This window comes from Geotrypetes seraphini, chromosome 19 (assembly GCF_902459505.1).
Source record: "Geotrypetes seraphini chromosome 19, aGeoSer1.1, whole genome shotgun sequence".
Lineage (NCBI taxonomy): Eukaryota > Metazoa > Chordata > Amphibia > Gymnophiona > Dermophiidae > Geotrypetes > Geotrypetes seraphini.
In genome coordinates this window covers 14,164,893-14,177,497 of record NC_047102.1, presented here as the reverse complement: position 1 = coordinate 14,177,497, position 12,605 = coordinate 14,164,893, and the positions used below count along the sequence as shown (strand labels likewise).

The 12,605-nt window shown below is 40.6% G+C and overlaps 1 protein-coding gene across 2 annotated transcripts in view; it reads right to left on the bottom strand.

Moving 5' to 3' along the window:
* TMEM178B (transmembrane protein 178B) overlaps positions 1-12,605 on the bottom strand; it is a 31,044-nt gene that overhangs the window by 5,462 nt on the left and 12,977 nt on the right. For both annotated transcript variants that reach the window (XM_033928579.1, XM_033928580.1), the window contains exon 2: positions 2,552-2,665. In XM_033928579.1, the coding sequence (XP_033784470.1) occupies positions 2,552-2,665 (114 nt within the window). The remainder of the gene's footprint in view (positions 1-2,551; positions 2,666-12,605) is intronic.

The window sequence follows — 12,605 nt, the reverse complement described above, 5'->3', positions numbered from 1 at the left end:
TCAACTGTAACCCATTCTGAGCTCCCGGGAGAACGGGATAGAAGGTATTGGGTGGGGGAGGGGGATAGATGGGTTGATTGATGCTGTTTAGCGGGAGTTAACTGCCTTTGTGTTGTGTTTGTATGCACTTTCACTCTCCGTACTGTTGGAAAATCTAATAAAAATGATTTAAACATTAACCCCCCCCCCCAAACAAGACAGTACACAAATGCATAAAGATATCAAATTAACATTCTTACGCACCGAAGTTCACCGCCGGGTGCAATCTTACAACTAAACGTTTAAATCAAACCCACACTGTAAAAACCCAACATAAAACCAAATATAAACAACTCAAATTGCCATTCTAAAACAATGTCTCGCAAACTTTGTTGCGCCGCAGCACACTAAACACAGTGGCCACAGCTCGAGGCATACGGATCTCGACGCAATGACATCACATGCGCGTGTGACATCATCAGGTTGATGTCTGTGCATGCGCGAAGGCCCTCCAGGTGGGCCCTGAGCTGCCAGTCGGGGGTGCCGGAAGGGAAGATGCATGGAGAGAAGGAGAGGCGCTGGCTGATTGCCTACAGTATGTGCCTCTCGCTGCAAGAGGCACGTCCAGAGTAATCTGAGGAAATACTTTTTTTACGGAAAGGGTGTTAGATGCATGGAACAGTCTCCCGGAAACAGAGACTGTGCCTGAATTCAAGAGGACCTGGGATAGGCACGTGGGATCTCTCGGAGAGAGAAAGAGATGGGCAGACTGGATGGACCATTTGGTCTTTATCTGCCATCATGTTACAATGTTTCTATAATGGTTACTATATACAAAACAAGCTGAATATGGACATAAAAGTACGGTAAAAAACTAGACCAAGGATGTATTTCCTATGTTAGTATGTTTACTGGTATAGGTTGTTTCACAAGATCTATCTTGGGAAACACTGAGGTCTATACCGTTTTCATTATTGAAATGAGTTGAGCACTATATTTCTGATGGTACTACTATATGAATATCATCTTGTGTGGTTACAATGTTTCTATAACCATAAAGTTTTATGACATCACAATGCAGCAGTAAAGAGCCTTAGCCTATAGGAAGAAGAGATGCAAATGTTAAGAGCCTTAGCCAATAGGGAGAGGAGGAGATAGTGGATGCTGTGGATGGGCCATTTGGCCTTTATCTGCCATCATGTTACAATGTTTCTTTAATAGTTGTATGACATCACAAAGCAGCTGTAAAGAATCTTAGCCTATAGGAAGAAGAGATGCAAATGTTAAGAGCCTTAGCCAATAAGAGGAGAGAGTGGATGCTGCAGATGGACAGACTGGATGGGCCATTTGGCCTTTATCTGCCATCATGTTACAATGTTTCTATAACCATAAAGTTCTATGACATCACAATGCAGCAGTAAAGAGCCTTAGCCTATAGGAAGAAGAGATGCAAATGTTAAGAGCCTTAGCCAATAGGGAGAGGAGGAGATAGTGGATGCTGTGGATGGGCCATTTGGCCTTTATCTGCCATCATGTTACAATGTTTCTTTAATAGTTGTATGACATCACAAAGCAGCTGTAAAGAATCTTAGCCTATAGGAAGAAGAGATGCAAATGTTAAGAGCCTTAGCCAATAAGAGGAGAGAGTGGATGCTGCAGATGGACAGACTGGATGGGCCATTTGGTCTTTATCTACCATCATGTTACAATGTTTCTATAACCATAAAGTTCTATGACATCACAATGCAGCTGTAAAGAGCCTTATCCTATAGGAAGAAGAGATGCAAATATTAAGAGTCTTAGCCAATACGGAAAGGAGGAGATAATGGATGCTGCAGATGGGGGAGCAAGATGGGCCAAGTGGCCTTTATCTGCCTTCATGTTTCTATGTCCTGTAGGCAGTCAGCCAGCACCTCTCTTCCTCCCCAGCATCTTGCGGCACACCTGAAATCTCGGGAGGCAAACTAGTGTATTCTTTACTGTTTTCACTTATTGAAAGTGTAAAAATGAATAAAGAATTTAAAACAGTTTGCGATATGCTATTCTAAAAGAACAGACATATAAATCAAAGTCCAGTCTATAAGGAAAAAAAACATCAAAAAGCTTTCCAAAAGCGCCAAGTTTTAAGCAGTTTTCCGATTATATCTCAGCTAGCAGAGCATTCCAAAGATCTGAATGGACACCATCCTACTCCCGGATCGAGTTGTTTTCAGCCAGGTGTGGTGAAGGGACATTCAAATTAAACTGTTCTTGTGATTGAAGACTCCATAAAGGTGTAAATGTAGATAATTACCTTTTAAGAGGCAACACTTTAAACAGGTGTTGGAAGGGTTAATGACTCAGCAGTTGGGCAATGTGCATTTTGAGGGGCAGTGACTAGGGAGATGGAGAATCTATTGTGGGAGATCAATCACTCTGAAGTTGGTGTGTGTGTGTGTTGGTGTGTGTTGGGGGAGAAGAGTAGAGGATGGTCAGTACCTACTTGAGGGACACAGAACATATAGAGGGTAGCTATGACTGAAGAGAAAGAGGGAATGGATGGAAAAAAAAAGAGCTTACTACAATTACTTACGCAGAGCATGCCATTCATCCTGCCGAATTGTCTTGGTGACGTTGATGGGCAGATTCCGTGGCAGAGAAGAGGAGGTGTAGTGATATTTCACAGGTATGCATCGTTCAATAATCCCTGAAACACAGATACAGGTGATCACAAATCATTCCATGAGAGAATGTAGACTCGCCTAGTGGGAAACTCAATAAAAAAAAAAAACCTCCTCCACAAATGAAGGGCGAAAAACCCTACCAAAACCAGACAACTACTTTCCAGTACATTGAACAACATCATAAAATAAAATGTGACTATTTTTTCCTGACTCTTAGTCTATATCAGGGGTTCTCCAGTCCTCGGAACACAGTCAGATTTTCATGACATATGCAAATTTGCATACTCAAATTTGCATATTCAATGCGGATATCATGAAAACTTGACTGGCCTTGTGTGTCCTGAGGACTCAGTCAAGACAATTAAACCAAACTAAAATGAAGCCCTTGTTGAGAGAACATAAGCCCCCATCCCTTCTTGATCTGAGGTCCCAAAAAGTTAACGGAGGGTTTTTGCAAGGCTGCAGCTTTACGTAGGGTGACAAATATGGAATTTTGCTATCCTTCTCTCCTCCCCTAACACTTTTTGCACTAAGAGGGAAGGAGTGGCCCTAGTGGGTACCGCTGCTGTCTCAGCACCCTGAAGTTGTGAGTTCAATCCCAGCCTTCCCCCTGTAACTCTGGACAAGTCACTTAAACCCCTAGTGCCCGCACAGCTAGACTATGCCGGAAAAGATAGAGAAAATACTTAAGAGTATCCGAATACCATTCTACTGCAAACAGAGGTCTGCCATCCACCAGTTCTGTGTGAGGTACAATAAAACATATAAGAAAAAAATATAATAACAATAACTGACCACCCCCAAAAGACAAATTTAAATAATAAAATTCACTAATAAATACATTCAAAAAGGATTGCCTTCAAATGTTTTCTAAACTGAAGAACCCGAGGCAGGGTTCCAACGTCTAGCGGCAGGGCATTCCACAAGCAAGCACCTTGTATGGAGAACATCGAGCACTGATTAGTCAAGAGTGTTACAGATTTTGCTTCTAACAACAACTTGCCCTCAGATCACAAGGAGCGTGAAGAATTGTATTATTTAAACAAGGTAACCAACACAAGTGGACTGTCGTTAGTCAACACCTTATAAAGAAGGTATGGCAACTTGGGAGTCTATTCGTGCTTGTATTGGCAACCAATGCAAGTCCTGAAGGACAAGGTGTAATATGCTCTGACTTAGACACGTTAGCAATCAACCTTGCGGCAGCATTCTGAGTTAACTGCAAACCAAGATACAGGAAATTGCAGTAATCTAAAATTGGCACTTGCATTACAGCATCCACTTCAACCACCTCAGGCTTACAGGATCCCCCAACAATTTCCACCAAGAACAAATGTAACTCCCTAATCCCTTATTTGTCCTGTTTGTCTTTCTTGAATAGATTGTAAGCTCTGATGAGCACGGAGAGTCTTTTACAGTGCCGCAAACATCTGGTAGTGAATATGAACTGATAAGTGGTAGGAGCTGTAATAGAGTTCAGCCACCTTCTGATCACCTAATAGCTGCTTGTACATAATAGCTTACAGGATGATGGAAAAAAAAAAAATCCTCTGCCTCCCTCGACAGTTCTGCAACAGTGTAATGAATTCTTCTCCAATCCCAGATATGGTGATCAGTTTAGAATTGATGGATTTTTCTTAGTATGGGTGTGGACCTATGCTATTATACTCACCATTCCAAACCTTTTGGAAAATATTCCTCCTATCTTCTTCTTAACTCCTTGACAATACTCACCCTATTCTCTACCTTCACTAGACATGACCACTGATCTCTTCTAGTAATAGACCAACCTTAATTCTTTTGTAATCCGCCCTGAACCATAGGGTAATGGCGGAATAGAAATCTCTAATGTAATGTAATGTAATATCGTCCAGGAAGGGTGTTGAGGTCTGAGGGAGGGATGAAGTTGATGACGGTTAGGGAATTGGGGAGTACACTATGCGATGACTATTCGTTGATGCCTTCGCGTAATATGTTAGAAGAGGATAATTAAATGATATAGTCATATGGTTATGTAACGTACAACAAATAGATAGGAAAGAGAATGACAGATAATTCAGTTTAACACAACAACAAAAACAATCCAACCAAAGTGCAGTATGAAAGTCAAGCAACAAAACGATGTACAAGGTATAAAAGTCTTATCTATATTAAAAAAAATTCAATGTAGCTTTTCAAACAAATAGTCTTCTTGTGTGAGTACATGGGACGCAGGGCAGGATTAACTCTAGGCAAACATGTATGTTGGGGCCCCTCATTGTAATTTAAATATATTTTAAAGCTCCCACAAATGGAGCCATGCATGATTCTGACTGCAGAGGAAAACTGGCAGAGGAGGAAACAGCAGATAAGAGGCCTTGCTCGCTGGCTCCCCCTGCTGACTAGAAGGCAGAACACAGGGAGTGAGGAAGAATAGACAGACCTCTGTGGTGAACAATGGCACTGCACCCTCCTGATTCTCTTTTCTGTGGCAGCAGCTAACGTACGAGGGCAAAATTCTGCCTTGACGTACACATATGAGAGGGCCCCTCCTAAATATTTGGGCCCTAGCCCTATGCCTAGTTTGCCTATGCTTTAAATCTGCCCTGACGGGACCCATGTACTCACACAAGAGGACCATTTGTTTGAAAAGCTACATTGAATCTTTTTTTTTTTTTAAATAAAGACAAGACTTTTATACCTCGTACATCGGTTCGGCAGTATTTTTCTTTTTATTTTGTCGATAATTCTGTTCCACATTCTGTTCTGTCTTATTTTATGTATGTTCTTTTGTAAACCGCTTAGGCTCTCTTTTACAAAGGCGCGCTGAGCATGTTAGCGTGGATTTAGCGCACACTAAATCGCCGTATGCGCTAACGCGTCCATAGGATAACATACACGTGTTAGCATTTATCATGTGCTAAAAAGCTTAGCGTACCTTTGTAAAAGAGAGGGTTAGTTTTAGGCAGTCTATACATTTTAAAAATAAATAAATAAATAATCTTAGTCCCCATTGACTACTGACTTGATCTGGTATACTAGCTATAACTACATTTTACATTACGTTAACATTTCTAGACCGCAAAACCTTATGGATTGATGCGGTTCGCAAAAAAATTTCAAAAAAACTGGACATTCCCAGTGATCTACAAAACTTGACATAAGGTCGTATTAGGGATTTTGGAAATCGTACTGATTTCAATAGTTTTTTAAAAAAAATGTAAGTAGGAACAAGACTTTGGGCTCCTTTTACTAAGCAGCGTTAGGGCATTAACGCGCGGAATAGCATGCACTGAATTGCCGCAAGCGCTAGACCAGTGGTTCCCAAACCTGTCCTGGGGGGGACCCCCCCAGCCAGTCAGGTTTTCAAGATATCCCTAATGAATATGCATGAGAGAGATTTGCATACCTGTCACTTCCATTATATGCAAATCTCTCTCATGCATATTCATTAGGGATATCTTGAAAACCTGACTGGCTGGGGGGGTCCCCCCAGGACAGGTTTGGGAACCACTGCGCTAGATCTTAACGCCAGCATTGAGCTGGCGTTAGTTCTAGCCACGTAGCGCGCGGTAATATCCTACGTGCGCTAATAACGGCAGCCCACCTTAGTAAAAGGAGCCCTTTGTGAATTAAGAGCAAAATGTTCCAGAATTTCATTATCCTTTGAACAGTAAAATCCTCTTCTTTGAAGGTGGTAAATTTATTGCCCCTTAATCGTAAACGATACCCCTACCAGCCCCGTTTCTTAATATCTGTTTTGACAAAAAAGGGTAGTTTTCAAAATTCCTGTAGATTCGTTTGATAAACTGCACCTCCACCAACTAGCTCATCAGTCAAAATGGGGCTTATCTTTTATAATATTCAGAATTCTCTACTTATGCTGGTGTAATCAAAGGTGTTAGATAGATATGTCCAAAAAGAGCTTTTCAGGTCACCAAGGGTCCTTTCAATGTCTTAAGAAGAGGCTTATAATATGATGTAACAAATTCATCTTTGGATAAATTTTCTCCAGTGGCTCAGACCTCAATTATTAGGGCCCTGTGTAGGTTAAAAAGATGTGAGCATGTTTCTGGATACTATTTTAAGCTTTATTGGCATAATTTAGGATCAAATATAAGAACATAAGAATTCCCCCTGCTGGGTCAGATCAGTGGTCCATCGCGCCCAGCAGTCCGTTCACGCAGCGACCCCCCAGGTCAAAGACCAGTGCTCTAAATGAGTCCCGCCTCACCTGCGTACGTTCCAGTTTAGCAGGAACTTGTCTAACTGTGTCTTGAATCCCTGGAGGGTGTTTCCCCCTAAAACAGCCTCTGGAAGAGCGTTCCAGTTTCCTACCACTCTCTGGGTGAAGAAGAACTTCCTTACTCTTGTACGGAATCTATCCCCTTTTAACTTTAGAGAGTGCCCTCTCGTTCTCTCTACCTTGGAGAGGGTGAACAATCTATTGTTGCTTACTTATTTGAGTGAAACAACCATAAAGGAGGATTAGGTTCAATTCTATCTGCAGTGGGAAAACCGAGCAGGAGCAAACAAACAGAACTGCAGATATGTACAACCACGTAGGCAAAATTTATTGTGACAACCAAAAAAATATATTTAAAACCTTTTTACCAAACATGTTTCGGACAACCTTCATCAGGGGTCCTATTTAAGTACAAAATGTAACACAAGATACAAATATTAAAATCATATAAAACAATATTAAAAAATATATAAAAATATAAATATATATATTAAAACAGTAATGTACTGTTTTAATATATATATATTTATATTTTTATATATTTTTTTAAATATTGTTTTATATGATTTTAATACAATATTTTAAAAAATACAATATTTAATACAATATTTAAAAAATATATAAAAATATAAATATATATATTAAAACAGTAATGTACTGTTTTAATATATATATATTTATATTTTTATATATTTTTTTAAATATTGTTTTATATGATTTTAATACAATATTTTAAAAAATACAATATTTAATACAATATTAAAAAAACAGTAATGTACTGTTTTAATATATATATTTATATTTTTATATATTTTTTTAATATTGTTTTATATGATTTTAATATTTGTATCTTGTGTTACATTTTGTACTTAAATAGGACCACTGATGAAGGTTGTCCGAAACATGTTTGGTAAAAAGGTTTTAAATATATTTTTTTGGTTGTCACAATAAATTTTGCCTACGTGGTTGTACATATCTGCAGTTCTGCTTGTTTGCTCCTACTTATTTGAGTGTACATGGGTGTACACCGAAATACTTGGTGAAATGTATTTCCTTGTATACTCTGCTTCAAAAACTAGGTTCTGCTACTCAAATTGACTTGTCAATACCAACAAGAAAGGAGTCAAGATTGCAGTCTGTAAGAGCCGGAGTTTTCTCCTGCTCAGGACCGGAGGAATGGGACAGACTTCTGTTATATATCCGACAATAAGAGAGCATAAGCGCGTTTAAAGAAATGACTAAAGCATCATCTAGTCTATCATATGAAGTTAATGTGAATTGAAAATGTGATTGCAGTGAGAAAGAAGTTATGCTACTGTAAATCAGTTGTTATTGAGACAAAATAATTATAGAAACATAGAAACATAGAAATTGACGGCAGAAAAGGGCCGCGGCCCATCAAGTCTGCCCATACCAATGACCCACTCCCTGACTTTTACTCCCCTAGAGATCCCACGTGGATATCCCATTTTCTCTTAAAATCTGACACGTTGTTGGCCTCAATTACTTGCTGAGGTAGCTCGTTCCAATGATCGACCACCCTTTCGGTGAAGAAGTATTTCCTGGCATCACCATGAAATTTCCCTCCCTTGACTTTCAGCGAGTGCCCTCTGGTGACCGAGGGCCCTGTAAGACAGAAGATATCATCCTTCACCTCTATACGTCCCGTAATATACTTAAAGGTCTCAATCATGTCTCCCCTCTCTCTTCGTTCCTCCAGTGAGTACATCCGCAGTTTTTTTAGCCTTTCTTCATACGTGAGATCCCTGAGCCCCAAGACCATCTTGGTAGCCGTTCGCTGAACAATTATGATTGTATTGTAATTCTGGCTTTTTATGAGATTATTTTATGTTTGATGATTGCATTGCAATTCTTTGATTTTAGGATGATATTCTATGTTTCTATGTTGATTTTATTGCGTATGTTTTTTGTACTCCGCTTTGGAAAAAGCAGATTATAAGGAAATAAACGAAACTAATAAGAACATAAGAATAGCCTCACTGGGTCAGACCAATGGTCCATCAAGCCCAGTAGCCCGTTCTCACGGTGTCCAATCCAGGTCCCTAGTACCTGGCCAAAACCCAAGGAGTAGCAACATTCCATGCAGAATCCCCAAAGAGTAGCAAGATTCCGGAATCCTCCAGAGTACAACATTCCATGCTACTGATCCAGGGCAAGCAGTGGCTTCGCCCATGTCTTTCTCAATAACAGACTATGGACTTTTCCTCCAGGAACGTTTCCAAACCTTTCTTAAAACAGACTACGCTATCCACTATTACCACAACCTCTGGCAACGTGTTCCAGAGCTTAACTATTCTCTGAAGAGAGACTGAACAAATTGCAGCTCTACACTCTCGAGGAACGTAGGGAGAGGGGAGACATGATCGAAACATTTAAGTACCTCACGGGACGTGTCGAAGTGGAAGATGATATTTTCTTTCTCGAGGGACCCTCGGCCACAAGAGGGCACCCACTCAAACTCAGGGGCGGAAAATTTCATGGCGACACCAGAAAGTATTTCTTCACAGAGAGAGTGGTTGATCATTGGAACAAGCTTCCAGTGCAGGTGATCGAGGCAGACAGCGTGTCAGACTTTAAGAATAAATGGGATACCCATGTGGGATCCCTACGAGGGTGAAGATTAGAAAATTGGGTCATTAGGGCATAGACAGGGGGTGGGTAAGCAGAGTGGGCAGACTTGATGGGCTGTAGCCCTTTTCTGCCGTCATCTTCTATGTTTCTATGTTGAGTGAAAAAAAAAACATTTCCTCCTATTGGTTTTATGAGTATTTCCCTGGAACTTCATCGAGTGTCCCCTAGTCTGTCATTTTTGACGGAGTGAAAAATCGATCCAATTGTGCCTGTTCTACTCCACTCAGAATTTTGTAGACGTCAATCCTAGCACACCTCAGCTGCCTCTTTTCCAAGCTGAAGAGCCCTAACTGTTTTAGTCTTTCCTCATACGAGAGGGTACAATATAGAACAGTCTCTGATACACTGGAACACACACTGTCCCTTCCCTTCTATCTCCTCTGTATCTCTTTTAGTCCCTCTGCTGTTGGACTTTGTGCTCTGTCTGCCCATCCACGCCATGGTGACTCTTTGCACTCCTCTGCCTTTCCTTCTCTACGAGTAGCCGTGGTTAGAATAACTTTCTTGTGGGTTTTGGATTTCAGGAAATAGAATGGAACTAGACATGCAGCCAGGAGATTTATTTTTCACCACTATGCTTTCATGCCATCCCTGGGGCTGAGGGGGTGGGGTTGGGAGAGAGCAAGAGATAAAGTAAGTACAGGATTAAAATTATTAAACTGCCTAATGGTTTCTGATCCACTGCTAGAGGCAGTTGCAGCCTTTGACTGGAATGTGATAATGCCACAATGCCTTCCAATGAAATCAGTCCCTTTCCCCACCAATGGTACCATTTAATAAAATGTAGTAGCAACAAACCAAAACAAAGGAAAAAACCAGGGTCCAACTCTCTGCAGTGAAAAACAATCCAGAACAAACAAACCAAAAACTGCAGGTTTTGTACACGATGAAGGCAGTCTTTATTGTGACAAGTAAATCTTTTGATTAAAAACCTTTTACCAGGTAAGGGACCCAACACGGACCGTGTTTCGGACTAACCTTCGTCAGGGGTCCTATAGGTACAAATACAACATTAAAAACCAACATATTTAATAAATTACATAATTAAAAAATACAATATATCAATATATTAAATACTATAGTGGTCCAAATATTTCAATAAAATAGATAATAAAAAATAAAGACAAGATATGGGAAAGAAAAGAAGGAAGATAAGATATATATAGAACAATAAAGCAATAATATGATGGATAAAAATGACCATAAAATGTAGTAGATCAGGTTATCACAACACCTCCCCCTCCCGGTTCTCTTTTTTTGCGCCGGATATGATGTTAGGCGCCATAAAGCCTCAAAGATAGGCACCAGAAATGTAGGTCAGGATTGTCAAGGCCTACGTTTCTGGTGTCTATCTTTGTCGGAGGCGTGATTCTTTAAACAGCACCGTCGCGTCATTGACATGCAATTGCGGCGCTGTCTAGAGAACCTGGTAGTTACTGTGCACTTAGGGGAGAATTCATCAAGAGGCGCTAACTGCTTTAGAACATAAGAATTGCCGCTGCTGGGTCAGACCAGTGGTCCATCGTGCCCAGCAGTCCGCTCACGCGGCGGCCCCCAGGTCAAAGACCAGTGCTCTAAATGAGTCCAGCCTCACCTGCGTACGTTCCAGTTTAGCAGGAACTTGTCCAACTTTGTCTTGAATCCCTGGAGGGTGTTTTCCCCTATAACAGCCTCCAGAAGAGCGTTCCAGTTTTCCACCACTCTCTGCGTGAGGAAGAACTTCCTTACGTTTGTACGGAATCTATCCCCTTTTAACTTTAGAGAGTGCCTTCTCATTCTCCCTACCTTGGAAAGGGTGAACAACCTGTATTTATCTACTAAGTCTATTCCTTTCATTATCTTGAATGTTTCAATCATGTCCCTTCTCGGTCTCCTCTTTTCAAGGGAGAAGAGGCCCAGTTTCTCTAATCTCTCGCTGTACAGCAATTCCTCCATAAGAACATAAGAATTTCCGCTACTGGGTCAGACCCGTGGTCCATCGTGCCCAGCAATCCGCTCACACGGCGGCCCTCTGGTCAAAGACCAGCGCCCTAACTGAGACTAGCCCTACCTGCATACGTTCTGGTTCAGCAGGAACTTGTCTAACTTTGTCTTGAATACCTGGAGAATGTTTTCCCCTATAACAGACTCTGGAAGAGCATTCCAGTTTTCCACCACTCTTTGGGTGAAGAAGAACTTCCTTACGTTTGTACGGAATCTATCCCCTTTTAACTTTAGAGAGTGCCCTCTCATTCTCCCTACCTTGGAGAAGGTGACCAACCTGTCTTTATCTACTTTGTCTTGAATCCCTGGAGGGTGTTTTCCCTTATAACAGCCTCCGGAAGAACATTCCAGTTTTCTACCACTCTTTGGGTGAAGAAGAACTTCCTTACGTTTGTACGGAATCTATCCCCTTTCAACTTTAGAGAGTGTCCTCTCGTTCTCCATACCTTGGAGAGGGTGAACAACCTGTCCTTATCTACTAAGTCTATTCCCTTCATTATCTTGAATGTTTCGATCATGTCCCCTCTCAGTCTCCCTTTTACAAGGGAGAAGAGACCCAAAGTTTGTATCTGAGGCAATGGAGAGTAAACTGATGTACCAGAGACCACAAGGAGGTGCTCTGGGATTTTGAACTGGGCTTTCCTGGTTCTCAGTCCATTACTTTAACCATCCTCCATTATTTGATTTAATTATAATATGTGAAAAATATAGCGGCCTGAGTACGTTATAGGATTACAACTTCATGACTAACCCCCTGTTTTACTAAGGTGTGCTAAGTGTTTTAGCGCACGCTAAATCTATGTACACGCTAACCGCTAATTATTCCATAGACTAACATGCACATGTTAGCGTTTAGCAAGCGCTAAAAAGCATAGCACACCTTAGTAAAAGGAGCCCTATGTTTCCCTAACTTTAAAAAGTCTGCATTGGCTATCAGAGGTCCGCAAGATTTTTTTTTTTTTTTTTTATTCTTTATTTATAACATTTCTTATTACAATCAAGTATAACAATGACAACTTGAAACAGATCCATAATGTCCAATGCAAATAAGCAAAAAAGAGAAAAAGAAATTCTATTCAATTATTTAGACCACAATATTTGAG